Source organism: Balaenoptera ricei, chromosome 14 (assembly GCF_028023285.1).
Source record: "Balaenoptera ricei isolate mBalRic1 chromosome 14, mBalRic1.hap2, whole genome shotgun sequence".
Lineage (NCBI taxonomy): Eukaryota > Metazoa > Chordata > Mammalia > Artiodactyla > Balaenopteridae > Balaenoptera > Balaenoptera ricei.
Window position 1 is genome coordinate 49,081,653 of NC_082652.1, and position 24,822 is coordinate 49,106,474.

A 24,822-nucleotide genomic window follows, 5' to 3' on the forward strand; every position below is an offset into this window, starting at 1 on the left:
TCTGCAGTCTCTGTTCTCTTAGTAGTGGAGTCTCATAGGAAGGTGAACCCTTTCCCAGTACAGCATAACCTCTATTTTGTTTTATACAAGCTGATATTGATTACTGTTTGGATTTGGTCTGTACTGAATGTTTATCAATGGTTAAATATCTTACAATATAAAATAACATTCCAGGAGACAAAAAGATCTGCTGGAATTGATGAGGAGAGACATGCACACCAAGAGGTTGAATTGTTGAATTCTGAACCTAAAAGCAGGAATGGAAATAAAAAAGCAGGGGAATGCAGAGAAGGTGCCATTACATGCCAAATGAATTTTTGAGCTACCCCTATTGCTATGTAATTGGGATGGGGATCTTAGAAAAGGAAGAATTTATAGGGAAGTTCTAACTGGAGCCTGTGCTCTTTGAGTTACCTTTCTCTCCTCATTTAAAGGAAGGGTTCTTGAAATACATGTGATCTTATATGAAATTTAAATGAATGCTAGCAATGCTTGGTGGATGTCATCTGTCTGTTTGAATATTTTCCTAGTTCTAAACTGTCCTATTACTGCACTTATATTTGGAAAAGCTTCTCTTCATTCCTACAAATTTGAATGTTCAAATCGTACCATTCCTTCAAATCCCATTTCAAAGGACATTTCTTTCTTAAAGCCTTCTTTAATCTCCCCAGTAGAGAGTTATTTCTCTTATTAATTTTCACAAAATTTTACTTGTACATTTCTTGTGACATTCATCACTCTCTACCTCTGTTAAAAAAGATATACATGGAATTTAGCAATAAAAGATCTATAATTAATCCACATGTTTCTTCTTCTCACCACATTTATCTAGAGACTGAGTTAGTCCTAAGGAAAAGTATGGTTGAATGTAGACAGGTATACGTAGAAGAAAAGAATGTAACAACTGCAACAGCATATCTGGAATGGTGGCCCATTTCTATTCTGGTGCTATATGAAATATATGTTATTTGGGCATAGAAAATTGATCAAATCTTTAACCAGACTTACTTACTATGGACTATTTATACTCAAATATCCAAAAGTAGAGGTAGAATCTAAAGAGTCAGTTCATAATACTTGGCTCACTGTCCAAGAATGGATATATAAACAACAGCTAGTTTTTAAAAATATGATCAATTTATACCTGCTTTAAGTGGGATGATATATTTTCTCTTCTTTAATAATCAGAATTGGTTATTAAAGAATAATAATTTACTGCAAAGCCACTGAACATGTATGTTTTCCAAAAGTTCTTAAGCACTATTTCACAAAAATAACAAATTATATGTTCATATATATACATATATACACATATATATGTATGTTATGGGATGAGAATACAGATGTGAACATAATTCAAATTTAATGTATTTGAAATGTAAAGTAAAAATATAATACGCTGGAATAGAGTTATGCAAATTGCATGGGTACATTTTTGACCTAGGGATAACTTCAGTGTATTCTCTAAATCCATTTTAAAAAAGAAAGAAAGAAAAAAATGGAGATAATCTTTTGATATTTAAAAAAAGATGCATAGATTTTTCTTATTCTAATGAATTAATAAGTTACGTATTTTTTAAGAATTAGCATAATCAGCTCTTTATGATTACGTACTGCCTCTGCTTAATTTCAAACATTTTTATTACTTCAGTCATTTGACACTGTTCTCAAAGGAATCACCTTACTATAATTGTTTCGTTCTTAGACATATGTCTTTTCATTAGATGTAAATGTTCGAGTTAGGAGTATTTATTTTTAAGCATTGCAGTTTAGAATAATAGAAACTATGGGATTAGGGTCAAAAAACTTGGGTTTGACTCTTAAAACTGATTTAGCAAGAGATCTTGAATGCAATGTAATATTTTTAAGCTTCATTTCCTCTTTTGTGCAGTAGAGGGAAAACTGTATGTTTAACTGCGTTGTTTCGAGGATCAAATGATATAATGTATATGAAAAAACACAAAGTACTATTTACATACTTTATTATTACAGCCAGGAAATAACCTTACATAAATCATTCAGAATGAGTGCTCTTTTTGTTTTTTAGATACTCAAGATCAATACACACATAATTAATGTGTGGGTAATAGAGCCATTTTTTTCTTTGCCTAACAACTTTATTGACCTAAACACTTCACCAGCGATCTAAGAAGTTGGAAAGGTTACAGTAAACTTTCAAGGCTTAACACTTTTTTTTTTTTGTAGTTCGCTAACAAGGTTAACAGTCCAACTCTTCGTGCACACCAAACCTGAGAATTACAAATAATTTTTAAAATACATAAGAGTTAGTTGTGCAGTTGTTTACATACTCATCATGTTTTACAGAATGATGACGCTATTAAAAAATAACCAGTGCTAAGACACTGCATGGCATTGATCCACGGCCACGGAGCTTCGGTCTTGCATTGTTTAACATGATGTAGGTGGCTCAACATTGTGTCAAGTTGCACCTTTAATATTAGTTGTGTATCAGAAGAGGCTTTTTTTTCCCCCACTGTTTCAACAAGGCTTTAGGAATCTACTCAACCCAGCCGAAAAGGGTTAAAGGAGTCCAGCAGAGGGGAGTAGTGCAGAGTGAGTGTGTAAGTGTGTGTGAGCGCACAGGACAGAGGCATCGAGTTGCGGAGCGGACTCGTACCCAAGTTCCAAAGGCCACCGTGTCCGCGGTAGTCGGCCCTAGGGGGGCCGGAAAGGCACGGCCTGCGCGGAGCGGGCAGCGCCCTGAGGGGTCTAGGGGGGCTGGGTTGGAGGGAGAGGGGTCTCGTGAGGGTTTCAGGGCGTGGCTGGAGTGGGGGGCGCGCGGCGAGTGTGCGCGGGTGTGCGCGCGCGAGAGGGCGAGTGTGAGCGCGGCGAGTGTGAGCGCGGCGAGTGTGAGCGCGGCGAGTGTGCGGCCGCGTCGCCATTCCCCGTGACGTCAGAGTGTATTGTTGTGAGCGGGGCCGAGCGGAGCATCCCCGGAGCTGTCACCGCGGCGGCCGCGGCGGCGGCGCAGCGCGAGCCCCCAGCGAGCGAGCCCGGCCGGCGCCGCCCCCGCCCCCGTCCCCGGCTCCACCGCCCCCGCCCCCGGCCCGCCCGCCCGCCGCGCGCCGCCGCCGCCGCCGCCCGCGCGCCCCCACCCACCCCACCCCCTCGCTCCATCCCTCCCACCCGCCGCCGCCGCCCGCGCGCCTCCCCCCGCGGAGCGAGTGCGGGTCACCGGGTCACTGGGTCATTGTCTCCGCGCCCGAACCCCGAGCACCCCGTGGAATCCCCCACGTCATCATCAGAACCATCAATGAGATGCAAACATGAAAGACAAGAGGAAGAAGAAGGACCGCACCTGGGCCGAGGCTGCCCGCCTGGTACGTACCGCTCCCCACCCGCCGCCCGCCGCCCGCGCGTCCCGCCGGCCCCGCCGCACGCCCCGCGCCGGCCTGCGGCGGCGGAGACGGCCACTTCCAGCCTGAGCCGCCGCCCGCTCGCCGGGCTCTTGCTCTTTGTTATTCTGCGGGAGTGGGCTCGCCCGGGGGCCGGTGTGTGTGTGTGTGTGAGTGTGTGTGTGCGTGCGTGCGCGCGCGGAGGGGCGCAGCGATTATCTCGGGGAGCCCGGCGCCGGCCGCGCCCGGGACCGCCCGGGACACTTCTCCCGGTACTTCGCTCTCGGGGCTCGGCTGTACCTCCTCCACGGGTGAATTTACGAGCGCTCGGCCCCGCTCGACTTCCCTCTCTGCCGCTCCGGAGACCTTTGTGTGGCAATTACCACTCCCTCCCGGCCCCTCCACCCCCCGGAATTTCATCAATAACTCTCTGTGCACGGTCTGTGTGTATGTTCGGCGTTTGTGAGTTCATACATTTTACACGTGCATGCACGGTGTGTGTCCGACCCGGACTTGTGGGGCGTGTGCATGTAGCCTAGGTCGTTGCGTGTCTGTGTGCCGTGTCGTGTGCATTATGTATGCACACTGATACGTGCATGTTTTGTGTGGATCAAGTTCGTTGGTGTTTGTAGGTATTGTGCTCTGCCCGATGTTTGTGTGTACATTCCATGCACGTGTGTGCAATTTTGTGAGTGTGTGTGTCCGGGTGTGTGTGTTTGGTGAAGTTGGGTCAGTGTCATTTGTAGCGGGAGGTTATTAAGAGTGTACAGCTAGGTGTGTTTCACTGCTGGCTTCCTGGGCGGTGTTACTTGGCTGCTTTTCCTTTTCTTTAACCTTTCGGAGCTTACGTTTTAATCAGCGAAAGAATGTCTCTATAGAAATGCTTGTTGGCAGAGGGGCGTCGGCGACTTTGGTTTGATGCATGTGTATGTGTGGGTTTTTCTTTTTTTCCCTTCATCTTCTTCTTTTAATGGACAGCTGTAAACGGTTGTTTTTTTTTTTTTTTAAAGGATATTTCTGTACAGTGTGTCTCACGGGAATGCAAGGCATTACATTTGAAGCTCAGCCTTTCAGGGTTTCGGCTGCATAAATTAAATATTTATTCACCAACTTACTATCAGTTATAAATTGGCCAAAAGAAAGCAGACTGCATGCAGCGGGGGTGCGGGGGGAGGATGGGGGGGAAGACCCCAGGATATGTTACTGGGTTGACTTTGTAAGGGTTGTTTTACTGTAACTGTGGTCGGGGTTTTTTGTTTGCTTGTTTTTGCTATTTTTTTTAAAAAAAGCTTTTGAGTAACTACATCATGTTCAAGGAGAACATTTGTCAAAAGTAATTATCTGAGTTCGGTTGAAGGGCCTTGCTGGTATGTCTCTGGATTCTGGCAAAGGGTTTTAGATAATTGACCCTATTGCCCTGCGAAGAAGTGGCAAAAGTCCTTTTTAATTGAGGTCTAGTTATTGGTAGCTGAGGTGGCCAGGCCCCTTTACTTCATCTTTTAATTTGTAATAGGGTATGTTATGATTTCTCCCCTTAACCTGTGATCGTGTTAATTGCTAAATCACTCACTGTCTGTGGATGAATGGGCAGGTGATAGTCATTCTCTAATGAACTACATCTGGGAGAGGAAACTTGTTTGTGAGGAATATGTGAAAAGTAAGCAGGAAGCGTTAAGTAGATGCCAGATTGATGTTATCACTGATTTTTTGCTAAAGCAGAGTACATTACTTATTGTTTGCTGAGCCATTAATTCAGAATTGTGTGAGGGTGTGAAAGGCTTCTGAAAACGCCTTCTTCAGTTTCCTTGGAGCGGCAATCGAGTATTATTATAGAGCTTCAGTGTATGTATTTTAAACAAGTGAACAATGAGTTGATTTATAAATATTTTAAAATAATGATTGATGAATCAGCTGTATCTGCCTGCAGAGAGTTCTTTAATAAGTAACAGTATTCTGATGGAATTTAAAGCTAACCATTTGTATTCAATCAGTATATGTTGCTATTCTTGAAAGTCCTGTGCTTTATTTGATCTAACTATACTGTATTGATAAATCTTGAAATAGGTTTCCGAGTTACAGTTTTTTGTTAAAAGTTGCGTTTTCCTCTTGCAAAGTTCATTGGTGGGAAAAGACACACTAGGAGTCATCAACACAAAAGAATTAATGATAGACCAGATGTCTCTATTTTAACCAGACATATTGAACTAGTAGTTATGGTAATTTTTCAATTTGGTTCAAGTTATTTTTCCCCTGGTAGTTGTACAAATGTGTATGTGTTCAAAATGTGACAGTTGAAATAAAATACTGAATAAAATAGCAAGTAATTGTTACTGGAAATATCTTTTTCAGAAATTTGCCGTTTGTAGTAGTGACTTATGAGCATTCTTAACTTACTTTGTGAAAAAGGAGAAATGGTTCCATTTGGGTAATAGTGACAGTTGTTCACATTTTCTTTATGATTACATGAATGCATATAGACTTAAACTCTCTTCCAGACTTGCATGAAAAACATTTTACTCTTATAATTGATAGTATTAATTTATACTCAATGAAAAAGGGAGGCTTTTTTTTAGCATTTCTGTGATAGAAATACTATTATGTATTTTTACACTGCCACTGCTGATTTTGCTGTCGTTGTTGTTAAGGATTTTTAGCCTTTTCTCCGTCAAATGTTAAACCAGATGTCTGATTTTAAAACTAAAGACTAAAGATGGATGGAAAATATGCAACTCAGTATGTGGTTCTTGCAATATATGAACTAAAGAGAGAGTATCCAAATTAATGTTAAGAATAACCTTCCAAATCATCCAGTGTACACTATGTATTATATATCTATATCTATCTATATACATATATGTGTGTATGTGTGTGTGTGTATATATATATATATCCTACTGGTGTGTGTGTTTGCATGTGATTATCTTGAACGAGAGGATATCAAAGCAGAGGAAATGCAAAATAGATTTTTTGAACTGAGACCAAAAGCTTATGCTTAAATGTAGCTTGGTATTCACTTTTAAGAAAAATGTATATGGAAGAACAATTCTTTCTAGAGTTAACTAACAACTTCCATTTGACAACAGAATTTTGGTTTTCTTTGTGAGAAAAGTATCCAGCCTCCAAATCTGTAAACTCTGACACTCTGAGTGTCAGCTCCAGGGATTTTATTTTAGATGGAGATGCAGCTATCAAGCTCTACCAGTTTTCTCATAGAAGTATGTCCTGTTTGGATGTGGTGGGCTTGTTTATCTTAGGAAAGGAGGGATGGTGGCAGAATTCCCCTATATTTTCAAGAAGGCGGTGATTATTAACAGGCTGCCATTTTAAAATAGTAATATGACATCTTTTATTTTCTTTCTGCCCTGCATCAGTTGCAGAAATTTCAGCCTTCAGCCTCCCCCCATCCCCCTCGGCCTTCTGCAGTTGTGGTTGTTACTTAGCGCAGGGCCATTTAATATGGAGTCTGCTCCGAAACCAGATGCATTTTCATCTGTTTTATCTGCTCTTCTGAGGTTGTAGAGTCTCAGAGGATCCCACAATCACATGGAAGTATCTTCTGTCTTAATATATGTAGCCCACAATAAGAATAAAAATCAAAACCATAACTCATGTCGAGCTGGGGCTTTGACTTTAATCCTTTTGACTTTTATCTCAAGTCTTCACTCTGTTACTATAAATACAGTTTAAACCATTGTGAAAGCATCTTCATGCTTCTTTGTAAAAAATGAGGATTTGACAGGACTTTGTTTCACTGCACTGAGGGGTTTCTTTGTTACTGGCTGACCACAGAACATACTGTTATTTATATGTTTATTCTAGGTTAATTCTTTTTTTTTTTTTTTGACATGCAAAAATGTTGTTGCTTTGAGAAGTGCTTTTTGATAGTTTAATCAGTTTGTTCTATAGGGAATGCTGCTGTTAAGATAATGGTTCAATGTATTAATTTGTTCCCTGAGTTTCCTTCTATTTGTTTCATTCCTTACAATCTTTGTTTAGTCTCACTGGCACCTGAAAATAAATCTTAATCTTCAGTAGCTTTGTGCGTGGTAACATGGCTGATTTATTTGCTCGTAGTTTAGATACATTCACACAGATAATGAATATCAGTGGGGTTTTTGTTTTTTTTTTTTTTTTTTGGTAGTTCAAGGTGACCTTTGGACAAATTTTTAATGGCAAATTTGCCTCATTGTTGGGAGAAAACAGGCACATACCCCTTTATGCCATAGCAGAGTTACTGAAGATTTTAAGTAAATTGAAATTTTGTAAATCATAATCTATTAAAAATTAAGTAGGGGTTTATTAATTAAAGGAAATCTGTGTGAATCTTTTGCACAGTGAAGATTCTTTTGCATAATGCATTATATTCTAAATAAACTGTTCGGGTTTCTGTCAAATAAAGCTGAATGGTAATGGTAGCTGTTAAACTAGAAAACAATTCATAATTGTTAATGTACTGGTTGCCTTGCCTTTTATCTTTGTATTTTAGAAATAAAGATAATTTTTCAGGGGCGGTGAACATAGGGATGGAGGGGAGAGCATTGGTCCTAGTTTTGGCATTTTCTCACTGTTCTAGTGGAGCTCAGATTTTAGGTTATGACCAGGCCTTCATAACAGTTGAGAACATTTTGACTTGTGATTTGGGGTAAGCCCCAAAGGTGCACATGAGCCATAACTGTGACAGTGCTTACTGGTTTGGGAGCCTGGCTAATGTGTTTGGCAAACGGAGTTTTATTTTCAAAAGCTTACATTTTGGTTGGTTTGATTCAGCTGTTTTCTGTGATTCACACATAGCCTCGTCTCTTTACGTCTGTATCTCATCATCTTTCTTTCAGATACAGAACCTAAATTTTCATTTTGCAATTTGCAAGATGGAAGAGAGTTGAGCAAGCTGTATGCCTCTCGAGAAAAAAGAAGGAGTTTCAAGTTGGAAAAAAAATGTGTTTGAAATAATGAGGAATGTGAACTTGGGCCCAGTGTATAGGTTGTTAATTTTTTATTTCCTGCCGACATGAAAGAGAATTTTAAGAATTCTTTCTTAAGTTTTTCTCTCTTTGACAAATTCTTTAGTAGCAGATGAGCCTATGGTAGCTTTTAGACTTGGAATTTCATTACAGAAAAACTAACTGATAAAGTAATTAAATTTAATTTTTAATAATGTAATCATTTCAACACTTCACTGAAATGCATTGGAAATGTGAAGTATGATCCCTAAATATTTTGAGGGCTCCTACATAGCATATGGTTCAAATGCCAGGGACGATACTAAGATATATCCTTAAGGAGTGTAGAGTTCAGTGGTGGAGACTAGAGAACTTGGAGGGTGATTGAGCAGACACCGACCGTGGGCATCGCATGAATGATCAAGAGGCACTAGTTTACAGATTTACAGACGGGAGAAGGTGATTGTAGAAGGCTTACTGGATCAGGTGAAGCTTGGTTTGTCCTTGAAATCTGAATAAGATTAAACAGGTGATGAGAAAGCATTCTAGGAAAAGAGAACTGCATGGGCAAAAGGTGTAGTGTCAGGTGAGAGGAAGGGTTCAGGGAACAATGAACAGGCCAGTCTAGAAATCTCAGAAGGCTTGAGGGCATGGGCACTGAAATAAGGTTGAAAATTAAATTGTGACCCGATTGGGGAGGGTTTTGAAAGTCATTTTAAGACAGTTGGACCTTGTAAATTGTAGCATGGGTCTGGTGGGTTGGGGGTGGGGGGGTAGTAGAAACATACAGCACACACGCACATACCCCAAAATGACTCTTCCTTATAGAGAGGGTGTAAGGAATGAGGGTGTCTCTGAATGCTTCCATTACTTGGAAATAGAGTCTAAAAGCAAAATTGATGTTAGAAATATTTTATTTTAAATAACACAACTTTGTTCTGTCCCATAGCCTTTGCCAAATGAGGGAAAGTAAACATTAGTAAGTACTATACATTACAGTTGTAGAAAATGTATACAGGGCACTCATTTGCCAAAAATACTCTCTTGAGATCAGTAGGTAGCTAGGGTTATCTCAGTGACTCATTCTCCTAGTGTGGGGTTTAATGATGTGCCCAGTATCTTCACCTTGTTTGTAAGGAGCAGGGCTGGCATAGATCTTTTTTAAAATTCTGTGCTGTCTTTCTGATTTTTTAAAAATAATACAAGCATTTTAATGGATGTGAATTTAACGGATTTGTTGCATGGAGGCATGGGGAGGCTCCAAGCCTACGTCACACTTATTGCCTGCCTTTCATTTCTCTCTCTTTCTCTCTCTCTTTTTCTAAGCATCAAAACTTTGCATGGTGGTGGTGGTGGTTGTTCACTTATAATTTAAAATCCCTTCTCCCCCACCCTTGAGGTCCATCAGTTGCAGATCCTGGCTCCTTCCTGCCGGGGCTGGGAGGAGCGGCATCTGTACAGAAGGACTTTCCGCTATTTGCCAGCACTGAGTGCCTTGATTGTTCTGCCTTTGTCCCCGCACAGTAGGTAGCTGTGGAAATCTAGCCCTGACTGAAACTTTCCCTGAAGAGCCCTTGGGGAACAAATAGAAACATTATATGATTAGCCACATTGTTTTCATTATTAAACAAATCTACATAAAAGGATAGCAATTAACAGCTTTATCTGCCTGAACTTAGACACCTACCTTTCCTCTTGCCTCCATATTCCCACTTGAAGTGGTTAACAGTTAACTGTTGCTGGTTTTAATGTCAGCAACTGACAAAACTAAATTGGGAATAGGCACTTCTCCTGGTTGATTGACATATAGCCCTCTGACACATTCTTCTGTAGTTTTAAGGCAAATTCATGCCCTGGGGTTAGAGCCAAAGGGCTTGTCAGAACATTGACTTTAATAGCTGAAATATATAACTTAAATGACATCCAAGACCTTAGCTTTGGTGGAACTTTTAGAACCTGAGGAATTCTCCAAGGCAGTGCAATTTATACTTAATGAACAAGCTTAGAACTTGTAAGATTTTTGTCTAAGTATATAGATGTATAATTTACTTTATGATGCAGTTATTTAACATGGGTTTATTTTGCTTATATTTAGCATAAATTAGTCCATAAACAACTTAGATAATGATTTTTAAAATAATTGCACAACTGATTTTTTTGGAAAGTGCTCCATTCTTCTTTACTAATCCAATAGTTGATTTCGGAATATATTATTTATGACTTAAAGAAGGGAATAGGAAGGACCCTCTTCATCTTATTCAGAAGACAGATGGCATTTTCAAGATTTTGTTAACTATCGTGTTTTGAAACCTGTCTTAATAAATTCAGGGAATTAGAAATTGAGATTGGATCTTTGCGCTTGTTTTTTCAGCTCAGTCATAGAGAAGACATGATATAGTGAGTCTGTTGGTTATTCTTAGGGTTTTTTTTTTTTAATGTCAAAAATAAATGGCTACGCATGTAATTTGTGCATGTATGGAAACCTTGTTGACATAGCTGCAGAACTGAGTCACTGGACCATCAGGGCTCTGTATGACCTTCACTGCTTCCTCTCTCTACCATGCACAAGCAACAGACACTCTCTTATTTGAAAATGTGTTTATAAGAAAATCTCCTTCCTTTAAAATATGTGTTATCATATCTTCAAAATATCGCAGTCAGAAATTGTCATTCCTAAATTCTCTGTTTAGTCTAATTTCTTATCTCTTTTTAAGTCAATCCTAGAAATCAATTCAACTTTTTGAATTAAACTTCTTTGATATTTTCCTTGTTCCCTTTCCATTACTCTTGCTCTTTGCTGCTTGCTTGAGGGTCTCCTTTCAGTTTCCCTCTTAGTTCTGGTATATCTCAGAATTCTGTCTCCCCCCCCTCCTTTTTATTCTCCTCTCCTTGGGCAGTCTCACCCACCTCAATGGCAAGTGTACCAGGATAAGGACTCTAGCCTTGATCCTTTCCTTAAATTTTGGACTTATACTAACAATTTCTATTGTTTATCTCTATGTACTATGGATATTTCAAATGAAATTTATCTAGTTCAGTTAAATATTCATTAGAGACCTCCCACAAATGTACCATGCATTGGGTCCACAAAGAGGAAAGGACAGCACTCCTGTCTGGAGGAGACTTAATCTGTATGAACGTAAGCACATGGTGTCTGTGGAGAGTGGTAAATTCTGCCTTCTAAATATAGCTCACATTTAGCTCCTCCTCTTTTCATTCTCTATATTTTACTGAGTTCTGACCTTCCAACTAATTTCATCACTAATTTCTTTTCCAAATCTTACTTACTGAAGCTGTATTTATCTTTCTAGAACAGACCTGATCTTACTGAATCATTCCTCTGCTTACACTTTTGTGATTACCTGTAAGTTAAAGTCCAGCAGGTCATGGGAAGCCCATTTCAATATCAGAAATCCTTTTGTTAAGTGATGTATGATTGCTTTCCCTAATAACAGGCAGAATTTAGCATGTTCTGTCCATTATACATCGCACCAACCTTCCCATTGTGTAATAATCTCTGCCACCTTAGATTTATTTTAAATTCTTTTGAAACATAACAAAGTAGTTATTTTTAATATGAGATAGTTAAATTCATCAACATATTTTATCAACTTCTGTGCTCAACTTTATTTCTTGTATTACACTCACTCTCCAAGTTGCCTCCTTCAACAGCTTTTTCTTTTTTTTTTTAATTGAGGGTCTCCAGGTTCATAAACAGTCTTTGTATTTCTGAAATGTTTTTGTTTTGCCCACTCCTTAAAAATCTTTCTTATTGAACTTTTGTATTTTGAGTTAGTTTTAGACTCACATGAAGTTATAAGAATTAAAAAAGAAAAGAGTGAACAAATGGCCAAATCCTCTCCCTGTCATCCATACCTTCTCCCCAAACCCTCCATATTCTCATAATTTTAATCTGAATACAGTCAATATTGGTATACAAAAGTGGTCAACATCAGCCTTTAGGAAGCATTATCCCCCAAATGTGTGGATTATAATTCAAAAAGAGATTCTTTTCACAAAGCTCAGCACATCTTCCATTTAAAAAAAATTGGAGAGACTTGGTAGGAAAAAACTAAGAGATCCTATGTTGCTCTCACCTTTGAGTGATAATTTAACTAGTTGTAAAAGTCTTAGTTGACAATGTTTTTTACCCTTAGTACTTCAGAAATGTTTCCTCATTCTGTTCTTGCATCAGTGGTTGTAATACCTTGTCTGTGGTGAGTTTCATTGTTTATTTTTTAAGAGGTAATATGCTTTTTGTATATGAGAGTTGTTACATGTTCTCTTTATCCTTGAAGTTCTGAAGTTTTAATGCTTTGTCTTAAATGTTTGTGTTTATTCTACCTGGTACCTAGAGTATACTTTTTTATTTTTATTTTTTTATAGCTTTCTGATTGTGGGTGGACTGCCTTGCTTTTTCTTTTCTTTTTTTAAAAAAACAGCTTTTTAAAAAATTTATTTATTTTTGGCTGTGTTGGGTCTTCATTTCTGTGCAGGGGCTTTCTCTAGTTGCAGTGAGTGGGGGCCACTCTTCATCGCGGTGCGCGGGCCTCTCACTGTTGCGGCCTCTCTTGTTGCGGAGCACAGGCTCCAGACGTGCAGGCTCAGTAGCTGTGGCTCACGGGCCCAGTTGCTCCGCGGCATGTGGGATCCTCCCAGACCAGGGCTCAAACCCGTGTCCCCTGCATTGGCAGGCAGATTCTCAACCGCTGCGCCACCACGGTAGCCCCTATACTTTTTTTTTAGAGTGTACTTAATTGTTGCCTTTTTATGCTTTAAAATTTTAATCACGTTTTGGTATAGAACTTACTTATTGTATCATGTCCCCAGAAGGCCATGAATTCTTTAAAGTCTTCTAAGAGTTCCCACAGCATCTCATAGTTTAGCTTATGTGTTAGCATTAGAAACAATGTGGAAAGGACTCCCCTAATATGGTACAGGATACAACAATGAATGTGCTGGCTTTGCCAGTCAGAATTATGGATCGCAAGCAACAAAAAACAATTCTCGCTAACTTAAGTAGAAAATGAGTTTTTTTTTGGAGGCCATAAAGTAGTTTATATAATCATCAGGAAGGATCCGGAAAAAAAAAAAAAAAGGCTGGAAAAATAGGCAGGGATTGGTAGAGGCTGGGCAGCAAAAACACACACAGTCATGCTATAAGAACAGTCTACTTGGGATATGGCTGTGGTACCACTGCCACCACTCGTGTCACCACTGTGACTTAGTGCTGACATAGGACACTGCTTTTGCTCCCAGTGTATCATATGGATATATCATAATCCACTCTCTCTTTGCATCCCAGACTCAAGATTCAAATTCACAGGCAGATGCATCTAATTGTCAGACTGTGGTTCCCAAATCTACACCTTAGCTGCCAGGGACTGATGAGAAGGTGTACACAACCTCTTCTCTACTGTAGTGGAAACATCTCCATTCGCATTTTCATAGTGGCAATAAAGTCAACAAGGTTAAAACTGAATGCCACATCTCTTCCCACCTCCCGTTCCCAGCAAGTCTGCTCCCCCTTTCTTTCTTCTCTCTATGAAAGCCACCACCATCTTCATAGTTCTTCAAAGCAGGAACCTTCTTGTCATCATTAATGCCTTTTTGTATCTTTTTCCTTTTTATCCAGTAATCACTGAGTTCTGCCAGTTTTATCTCCTTCTCTTCAAATCTTCAAATTCTCAAATATATGCTACACTTAGATCCATTTCCACTGTAATTTACCCTGACTCAGGCAGTATGTGGGTTTGGGAAAGAGTATAGATTAATGACAGGCCTAAAAGTCAGGCAGATGTATGTTTGAGTCTCAGTTCTGCTACTTACTATGTGTTTGACTTTAGGCAAATTATTTAACATCTCTCAATTTTAGTTCAATTGTCTATTAAAGGGAATAATGGCATTACAGAGTGGTTGGAATATTTAATAAGATAATATGCATAATGTACTTAAGTACAGTGTCTGACATCAGAAGGTTCCGGTTAATGTTAGTGTCTGGTAGCGCCCATCTTCTTGTTAAGTTGATACAAGCACCTTGTAAGTGGTTTCACTGACTCCAGACTTGCCTCCACTGAGAAGCATTCTCCTTATTACATCCACAGCTGCTTCTTCAAAGGTAGAACTGGTTCATGGTATCCCCTTGAGTCTGACTTAGTTCCTGTGGGAAACAGATGGCATTATCTTAAAATGGGTGATTGAAGAAAGTTAGGGCACAATAAAAGAAAAGAACAAGGGATAGTGAGACAAATCGGGGATATCACCAGCAGAAGGATGTAACTCTCCTTAGACTGGAAGGGCCAAGAAGAGCAGGGAGTGGTTCTTGCAGTGATGTGGGCTCTGATTATAGGAGAAGGGTGACTGACAAGACACTGTGACCATAGGTGGTGGAACATAGCCACTGCCAGCCCTCACCCCTGCAAGAGGGGAAAACATGCACATTGACACTCGCTCCACTCTTCTTCCGTCCACTGATCTCCAGTTGGTGCCTCCTATTGGCTGAACCCACCCATTAGTCAGAGAACAGAGGACCTCCATTGAGGAAATTCAGTTGTCAGCCTACTGGGTCACAAAGCTGGGTGGAGAAGGGTAAAAAATGAATCTGGAGTTGCTAATGGGGAATATACAAAGTACCTCTTTTTCAGAAACCCTTTAATAGCTTCCCATTATTCTAAGAGTATTGTGCCACTTGCTTCAAGATCCTTCAGGTTTGTCTTTTGCTTTTATCTCCAGTTTCATTGCTTGATTCTCTTACCATTGGCATTCTAAATGACAGTCATATAAAAGTACTGTTAGATCTTTGAATTTATCATACTGTCCCATATTTTGTCTTGACTTTGTACATGTTGTTCCTTCTCTCTGTAAAATCCTCCCTCCCTCCCCTTCTGTTTCTTTTCATTTGGTCAATTCCCACACTTTCTTCAGATTTCAGCTTCCTTTGAGAAGTTTTTATACGTTCCCAAAGCACTTCATAGTTGGGACAGTATATTATAATTAGTTGTTTACTTTCTTGTTTATAATTTTTCCTGAGTGCCTGATGCACTACCTCATGTTAAGATGGTGCTTATTATAGTTAAATAAAGTGAATGAGTCAAAGAAGATTTTTCAGAGAAGCTGTTAGAGCTAAGTTTTAAAAAGTTTTCAAAAGATCTGTAGAACTGTAACACTTCTGTCTTCTTGATTTATTTCCGTGTCATTGCTGAATTGTCATTGTACAATCTAGAGAAGGGATCAAATTTCCTGAGACTCAGTTGGACAACTGATAGATTTTGAAAATCTGTGTCTACTGTCAATTCACTAGCCTCTTTTATTACTCTGGGATAATAATTTAATGAAATCAATGGCAATGAAAAATATTCAGTTCCTGCCATTAATATGTTAGGTACCATGTGAATGCAATAAGATATGAACCTTGACCTTTGGGAAATTAACATTAAAAAAACAAAAAACGCTTAGGGCCCAAGAGATACTTTTTTGTAAATTTGAAGTTGCAAGGTGTAGTAGAAATTCAGTAACCTAAAAGTAATCTTCTTTTATGTTTGATTTTAATAAGGTACAATGATGATCTGTAAAGGCTTTCTATGACTCCCAAACCAAAAGGAGAATTATCTAGTATATTGATTACAACACAGATTGGAAATGTTTGCAAAGTAAATAATCTCCTTTATACACATAAGTAAAATATTTATAAGCTTAATGTCATAGCCTCCTTTTGAGAGTGTAGAAATCTGATATAATGATGGAATAGACTTCGTATATCAGTTATCATAAAACATTACTATTACTAAATTAACTAATAATTAAAATAACAATTACTAAAGTGATGACTAATAATGGCTAACAACAGCTAATAATTATTGGGTACTTGTATACCTGATACTACACTAACTTGTTATATGCATTATATTGTTTAATCCTAAGAGCAAACCTAGGAGACACATTGTAGTATTATCTACCTTTGTAAATAAAGAGATTGAGATTTAGAGTGTCAGTTGAGTTTCTCTCAGCTGCAAGTGAAATAAATTTAGTGAAAACTAGTTTAAGCAAAAAGGCTCACAAAACTGAGACGTTCAAGGGTGGACTTCGGTTGTAAGTGGGTGTAGAGATACAGAGAATGTCATCAAAGTATTTGCTTTCTCTCCATCTTTTGTCTTTGTTTTCTCTTGGCCTCATACTGCAGACAGGGTCCGATAGAAGTCTTGGTCAAGATAAGATGGTTACTGCACCCCAGACCTGCATCCTCCAAGCTTAGCACACCAACATAAAAAGAATCTCTTTCCCTCCTCCTCATTATTATTATTATTGTTGTTGTTGTTGTTATTTTATTCAGTAAATGCCCTCCCAGGGAAGTCTTTACTTTGTCCTACTTGGCTGATATAACCATCCCTCACCGACAGCAATGGCCAGGATGAGGTAACATGATTGATTACCATACAGGGATCACATGCAGCAGAATAAAATTACACAAAAGCACCAATAAAGATGGAAAGTGTGCTGGGAAAACATTATAAATGCCATTGTCTGGGCTTCTGGAGAGGGTGAATTAATTTGCTGAGCTAGTAAGTAGTGGAGCAATGATTAAAACCCCTGTCTACCCAACTTAAGAGCTCTAGATTAAGCATATTAAAGTTAGACACTTTCTTATTCATTCTTTCTGGTATTGCTTTTATGATATTTGTTTCACATTTTCAAGATGTTAAAGCCTAGGCAGCCATTGCGAAGATTCCGAAGATTTCTTTGGAGTGTTTCCTCTGCAACTAACTTTCCTGATTTAGAGGCTAGAAGTTACAGTGGATGGTTTCTGTTCTGTTTTCCCTGACAGACAAGTTTCTTTAAATAGAGTTATATTCTAATGGTCTGTATATAATATTTATAACATAGTTTAGCACAATTCACAATCTGAATTCACAAAATACATAATTCTGGATGAAGCTTCCAGGTACTTTCTGGCTGCAGGTAAATATTTTTATTCGCTGACTAAATGCCAGGTTTTCTTCACGGGGATGATCATGACCCTTAGAGGATGTTAGTTTAGCGAAATAGAGCAAACTGTTCTTTTCCATAATGTAAATCCTCACTCATTTCTCTGAATATTGAGATAAGATCAGCATAAGATAATGACTCCTTATTTCATATAGAATTCTGTGGGCATCACAATCTTATTGCTGTCACTTCTTATTTATTCATTTAATGGCTCTTAGCCTTGTGGAACTTTAACCATACCTTTTCATTTTCATTTTGATTTTTTTTTTTTTTTTTTTTTTGCGTCACCACATGGCATGTGGGATCTTAGTTCCCTGACCAGGGATCGGGCCCACGCCCCCTGCATTGGAAGCGCGGAGTCTTAATCACTGGACCACCAGGGAAATCCCCATACCTTTTCATTTTGGATGAAGGTGGATGGCACTGAGTGTTGATGTTTATTCATGGTCTGCTCTAGGCAGAGATGCTACTGTGTATAAAGAGAAAAACACATTTAACCCACCAGGATCTTTAATGAGGAAATGAGAAAAATAAATAAAGACTGTTAAATATAAACAAAAATATCATCTATCTCCTGTTCTCATCCTTTCCCCAGTTTTTATATGTCTGTTTTACCACTTTTAGCTAATGCTTTCTTCACAAACCAAGTTCTAATACCTAAATGGGAATAGAGGGACTGAAAAACAAAAATCAATGAGCAAATATAGATATTGTGTTACCTTTTAATCTTCTAATGACTTTTTTCCCCCCCTTTTTCCAGAACTCACTATTAAATGAGCTCGGCTTCATGATAGGAAATGCAAGATTCATGAAAGTTATTTTCATTTGTTCAAAGCTTTAGTGGAGAATGAGGCCCTTTTTAAATTGGTCCGGTCTTCCCAGTCCATCTTTTCAAGAATTGTTGTCTCTTATTCTCCTGGTACTAGGTGATAGTCATAGGCAGCTTTTAACAAATGAAAGAAGCAACTTGAAGCACATTAAAGGTGTCATCCAGAAAAATGAATGATGAAGAAACAAGCAGTAGGACTTTACTAAAGCTTAGTGTTTTGTCATAATTTTTTTTTTCCTGTGTGTTTCTGCATACACACTTGATCCTAAACACCCCAGAGGTTAGGGGCACAGACCAATCGCAGATTCGAAAATCTGTATAACTTATAGTTGGTGCTCCCTACCTGCAGTTCCTCTGCATCTATGGTTCCATATCGATGGATTCAACCAGCTGTGGATCGTGTCGTACTTACTGAAAAAGATCTGTAAGTGGTCCTGCGTGGTTCCAACCCATGTTGCTCAAGGGTCAGCTATTTTCGGTTGTGTTGGAGAGACCCTACAGGGAGAAAACGATTGTTTTCTACTAAATTATTATTATTTTTTAATCTCTTCCTCTGTCTTTAATGAATGGTTGACTGGCTATTTTGTTACAGGCAGTAGGTTGGCGCAGGGTGGAACTTCTTTGCCCCTTGAAGTCAGGTGTTACCAGATGCGTGGTCTTATTCCCTCTAGTCAGGGTTTGATTCACCTTTTCCTTTCCCGGCTCTGTTGATCCCAGAAGCTGCTGACAAGATGAAATTTCCGTCACCCTGTGTCTTGATTGGACATGTAGGTGTGAATGAAGAATCAACATCTGTTTTAATCCACTAAGATTTGGGGGTTGGTTTTTACTGTTTCGTATCCCTGCCTGTCCTGACAGACACAGTCCTGATAGCAAAACAGATGTTTTTGTTCCAGGCCACCTTTTCCCTTTGTTTATGAGACACTAAATGCTTCATTACATGCTTAAGAGGTAAGGAAGGCAAACAAGGTTAAGTCCCTGTTTTCTTCTTCATTGCATTAAATTGCTTTGTAAAATCATCCTCTCCAGTAAAAATCTTTGATATTTTTAAACCAGAAAGCAATAGAGGATTTTCATTCACAGAAAATTCTCTCTTAAGATAATTCTGTTTATTTTTCTCCTGATAAAATAATTGCTTTTCCTTCCATCTGTGTACTGAGGAGGACAGTTTTCTAACCAGAAAGAGTGGAACAATTATTGTTAACAGGGAATTGAATTCTAAAATAGTTGAAGAGATAGAAAAAGGGCACCTGGACATTTTCAACAAGTTCAGGTTCCCAAGTCCAGACAAAGTCTGTTTCACATTGAAAAGGTATGGCCAGATTTCCACACCACTGAGAAGAGGAAAGCAGATACTGTAATAACACCTCCTTTCTTTCTTTCTTTTTCTTTTTTCCCTTTCTTTCTTTCTTTCTCTCTCTCTCTCTCTCTTTCTTTCTTTCTTTCTCTTTCTTTCTTTCTCTTTCTCTCTCTCTCTTTTTTTTTTTTCCTAGAGGAGTGCTGGTAGAAAGGAACACCCCCACTAAAGGATTATATTTCCCAGTCTGTCTCAGAGAGTTCTGTCTCCATTTCCCTTCCATTGAGGGCTTGGTCACCCTCGGGCTATTTCCCACCAGTTTCCACTCTTCTCTAGATACAGCACACAGAAACTCCTGACAGCCGACAGACTCCCCATTGAGCCCTACCTTTTCATGTAGGAAAAGGGGGAAAAAATGAAGAAAACTTGTCTTGAAAGCCTGCAGACTTTCATACCACAAGGAATGTGTTGACCATATGCATCTTAAACCAGACGAACAATGTTTGTCCAGCCCTTGAACTCACCAGTATGCAGCCCTATCCGTTCCATGCTCAGAAGCAAAAACTCAAAACCAGATTTCCTAGAATTTTCTACCAGTCTTTTGCTCAAATGGCAGTGGAGTTGTTGATGCACAATCCCTTACGTGTTAAACTGTATTTTTCAATACGGCATAATTTGTCTGTAGGAGACATTGATTTTCACAATGAATTCCTTATCTTCAAAGTTTTTTGGCCTTTGTATGGGGGTGTAGCTACTTCGTTATAATTATTATAGGCAAGGCCATGACTGAATTGCTAGGGTCACAAAGCAGACTTTTCATCTTCTCATTTTAATTCCCAATAATATGGAGATGATATATTTTGTTTTTATCTTCCCTTTGTACCAGGTAACCTACAGAATATTCCAGTATTTGTTCTCCTATAGGTTCTCTATACCTGATGGCAGGTGTAATTAGCTCTTAAAACCTGAACGTCAAGGTGGTTAACAGAACTCTCAAAGCTTTTTCTACAGATAGTTTCTACAGGGAGGATTTGATTCCTTGTGGGCTTAGTGCCTACTGCCTGTAGTTGAGTGAATCTAGGAGAAAAACATCTGGCCTAATTTATCTTCAGGAGTAATTCAATAATGCTGAATGGCAACCTCTAGGAAAAATCTAAGTAAGAGTTTCTGTAAGCACTAATTTAGAGTTGGTTAATAGATAACTCTTATTTGTATTTCTTTCAAAGAGATAGATATTTTGATCACATCAGAGCTAATCATTTTTCTTCATTCTGACATAAACGTGGCATTATGGTATAATGAGCTCCCAGCCTGGTTGTATGCAAAACTCAACTGGTAAAATCAGGACTGAGGACGGCTAAAAAGCAATAGGGACTATCTGATTTCATAAAGAATCTTTTGTTGGCAAAGGTACGTTTTAATGTTCCATTGCCTCCTTAAAGAGACTCAGCCCATACTTCATATCAACAAATACGGGCTGATTGAAACCAGTTCTGTTGCTTTGTGCCCTGATAAATACGGCCTTCATTTCTCTAACGCCTAGTTTAAGAAATAGGACCAGAAAGGAGGGTTGGATGGAAACCTGGAAAATTTGGCTAATATTAAGGTGGGTAATACATCAAGTAGAATATCAAAGTAATTGCCCCAAGAATGTATTTAGTATAAATTGTGATGCAGATACTTTAATTATATCTTAATTACTTGAGTACAGTAAATCTGGTGGCAGATCTTTGACTTGGCTTTTAGTATAAATAGTTATGGTAGATTTTTATGTATGATTCCAATTAGAGACAGGAAAGCACATGTCACATAAACCTTTTGGTCTATAGAAAGCCTATAGATCATATCATTAAAATATTAGGATACCTGCTTCATATTTTTTAAATGTTGGCCCTCTTTCTGAAGCCTGGGATTCAGAAGTTCTTTTAACTATTATTCATCAGAGTTGAGTTCTAGGTAAAGACTTCTTACTGCTAGAATTATTCATAGCTTTGCCTGGTGAGTTCCTAATTTTATACAATTGTTTAATTTTTTAACTGTTGTCTCTGGATGTTCAAAGTGCATGCTTGACAAAAGACTAACTCTGCATTTCTGATTTTTATTTGTTAAGAATTTTTAGTAATAGCTACTCTTCTATTCATCTTCTAAAGGAATCAAAAATTAACATCAGGTTTAGAAAGAATCTATTTTGTACATTTTTTTTTATGTCCTGTGAGAGGAACCGACTGAGGGCTTAATAATTGGTATAACAGACACCTTGGTCATGAACATTTGGTCACAAACAGTGACTAAAATCCAATTCTTACCAATTTAGTGAGAAGGAGAGTTTATTAGAAGACTTGTATAAACATAACCAGTGTAGGTGAATGAAGTTCCTTAGTAACACCTGGAAAGAAAGAATGAGTGTTTCAGGGCTCTCTGATCTTTGCTTCTCTCTGTACAGACGCCTTATTTTCTGAGTCTGGCTTCTTCCGCATGACTAGGAACATGGCTTCCAGCAAGTCTCATGGTTTCATCACATGGCGTTATTACCAGAAAGCAATCGATATTTGTTTTCTTGAGTTTTAGGCTAATGTATCCTGGGGAAGATCAATGATTAACCCTCCCTGTGTCCCCTCCCCTTGCCATCACACCACCCCATCATTAGTAGGCAACTCTTCAGTATCTACAGGAATAGAATGGCTCCCATTCAAATAAAAGTATAAAAGGGTATTTTTCAGAAGAAGAGAATAATATGTCCACAAAACAAGAAATTCAGTATATCACTTTTTCCTTGCCATTTATTTATCTTGTTTTCATTCATTAGGCAAGTTTTATTAAGTGCCTACCATGTGCCAGGTAATCAGAAATATAGCAATGACCAAAAAGAAAAAATACCATGATGATCATCACTACTTCCATAGAATCTGACTTATAATACCATCCATCACTGGAATATGGTAGGAAAGGGTCATTTCTGTGTAGACTAAACCAGCATTTTGAATGGATATGGAAGAAGACATGGCTTAGTCTCCTTCTTTTTAAGTCATTTGTAAGTAAATTAGATGTTTCTCACCCTTCCCTCCTCAACTATAGTAAACCAGAGGTTAAGTGTCTCCAGAGATGGTGATGACATGTTTTATTGTATTTCATTTTGGGTTGTGTGTGTGTGTGCGTGTGTGTGTGTTTGGTAAATATTTGTTAAATCAATGAATTATCAAGGAGGTGATGCTATTGTCTAACTACTGTCAGGAGAAGAGTTACTATTAACTGTAACAAAGCAAACATCATTGTTTTTGTCATTCTTCAACATTTAAGTGGTCAGAGTCAAATAATCCCATATAACAAAGTCATTTTCTACAATTATCTCAAGATATATTTTGCAACTAATTCCTTCTGGCAGCTACATCTGGATGCTGTGTCATTTCAGGCTAGTCTGTGAGAATAACACTGAAGAATTCCCCTGCCTCAGATAAAATGATGAGTAATCTTTGCTTTGGAAAAAATTCAGTATACCTGCATTTTATTTTCTCCATTGTGCTTTAGAGTATAGGGCATATAACTCTTTCTTTGGTGTTTGAATATTCATTTGTATTTTGTTTTGGAACTGATTTTAAGTTAGTTATTAAATATTATATGATAGATGCATCTATTATATAAGTTGTATAATATAGAGATTATCTTCATATACAGTTTAAAGATTATGAAAGTAATTTGTGCTTCTAAATACAAAGATATTTTAAAAGTATAAAATTTCCTCCTTCTGCTTTTGCTTTTCTGCCACTCTCCAGGGTAACAATTGTTAAGTGTCTGAATATTTTTATCTGGTGTGAATGTGTGTGTGTGGGGGTTTGTGGGTGTATTTGTATATATACCACATGTACTTGAATATATACCTCTTCTATACATATTGTTCTTTTTTTTTTAAAAAAAATTATTTATTTCTTTGGCTGAGTCGGGTCTTAGTTGCAGCATGCGAGATCTATCATTGCAGTGCATGGGCTTCTCTCTAGTTGCAACACACGGGCTCCAGAGCACGCGGGCTCAGTAGTTGCAGCGTGTGGGCTCTCTAGTTGTGGTACACAGGCTCTAGAGTGCATGGGCTCAGTAGTTGCGGTGCGCAAGCTTAGTTGCCCCACGGCATGTGGGATCTTAGTTCCCTGACCAGGGATCGAACCCGCATCCCCTGTGTTGGAAGGTGGATTCTTAACCACTGGACCACCAGGGAAGTTCCTATACATATTGTTCTTCAGCTTGCTTATTTTTAGTCATCACTTTCTTGTGGATATCCTCCTATATCAGTCAGTACATATTTTCTTTCTAATGGCTGTGTATTATTTTGTGGTATGTATGTGGCTTCATTTATTTAACCGTCTCTCTCTCTTACATTGTCTTTCAAAAAAGTGTTTTGAATGATGGTTTATTGAACATGCAGGAAGAGCTGAGGATTTCTGTAAGAAAAATACCTAAAGACAGACCAGGTTCAACAAATGGGACCACCTACCTTTTACATTTTAATAGTACTGCTAAATTACCCTCCAAGTAAGTTTGGACTGTTTGCTACAAGGTAGCATATTGTGGTAGCATATTGTGGTGGTGAAACACTTGGAGTTCAAGGGCGTGAGTTTGAATCTCCCCTCTGCTTGTTACTTGGGACTAGCCTGGAATAAGTGAATTAAAATATCTGCATCTTAATTTTCTCATCTACAGAAAAATAATACCTACCTTGATAGGTGATTTTGAGAACTAAATATGTTAACATAAATCAAGTTCTTAGAAAAGTGCCTCGCCTATTTTTATTACAAAATGCTTTCTGGCGTCATGTAAGTACTACTTGCTATTATTAAGGTATTATTGAGCACCTTGTAAGGATTTCCAAGATAAGGAAATTTGGGGTCTCAACTGATTGCTTCTTCAGAATGTTATCCTGAGGAGAATGCTGGCTTTGACCAGAGACTTCCATATGGACAGGTGTTTAGTCTCCCACGTGTGGACAAATATACACATTAAACTTCTTAATTTTCGTAATATCTTATTCTACCATCTGCAAGTCTGCTTTTCAGAGTTGTCATATCTACCTATAGTAGTAAAATATAAATAAACTCCAAGTCGTCTATTAGAGTATATACTCTTAAATTAATCATACTGGACCTTGGGAATACTATCTAACTGCATTATTTCACCTAATTAGTCTCAATTATTATATTTTTATGTTATGTTTAGATTTTATGAGAGGTTCAACAATAGAATTTATATATGTTCTATGTTTGCCTTTGAAGATCCTATTACCACCCAGTGCCTCTGTATGAATTTCCATATGAGATGATTCTCTTAGTTCAGGAATAGGAAAACCTTATCTACTCTGATAAACCAATGTCTCTAAGCTAACAGGAGTTAACTGATTGTTTGCCTTTGCATTTTAGCTGCCTTGGAATTGGT

At 38.4% G+C, this 24,822-nt stretch overlaps 1 protein-coding gene across 1 annotated transcript in view; it reads left to right on the forward strand.

The window, feature by feature from the left end:
• The first annotated feature begins 3,286 nt into the window (after positions 1-3,286).
• Positions 3,287-24,822, forward strand: part of ASXL3 (ASXL transcriptional regulator 3) — a 171,681-nt gene continuing 150,145 nt past the window's right edge. Inside the window, exon 1 of the mRNA XM_059893908.1 lies at positions 3,287-3,341. Within this exon, the coding sequence (XP_059749891.1) occupies positions 3,288-3,341 (54 nt within the window). The 5' untranslated portion in view covers position 3,287. The remainder of the gene's footprint in view (positions 3,342-24,822) is intronic.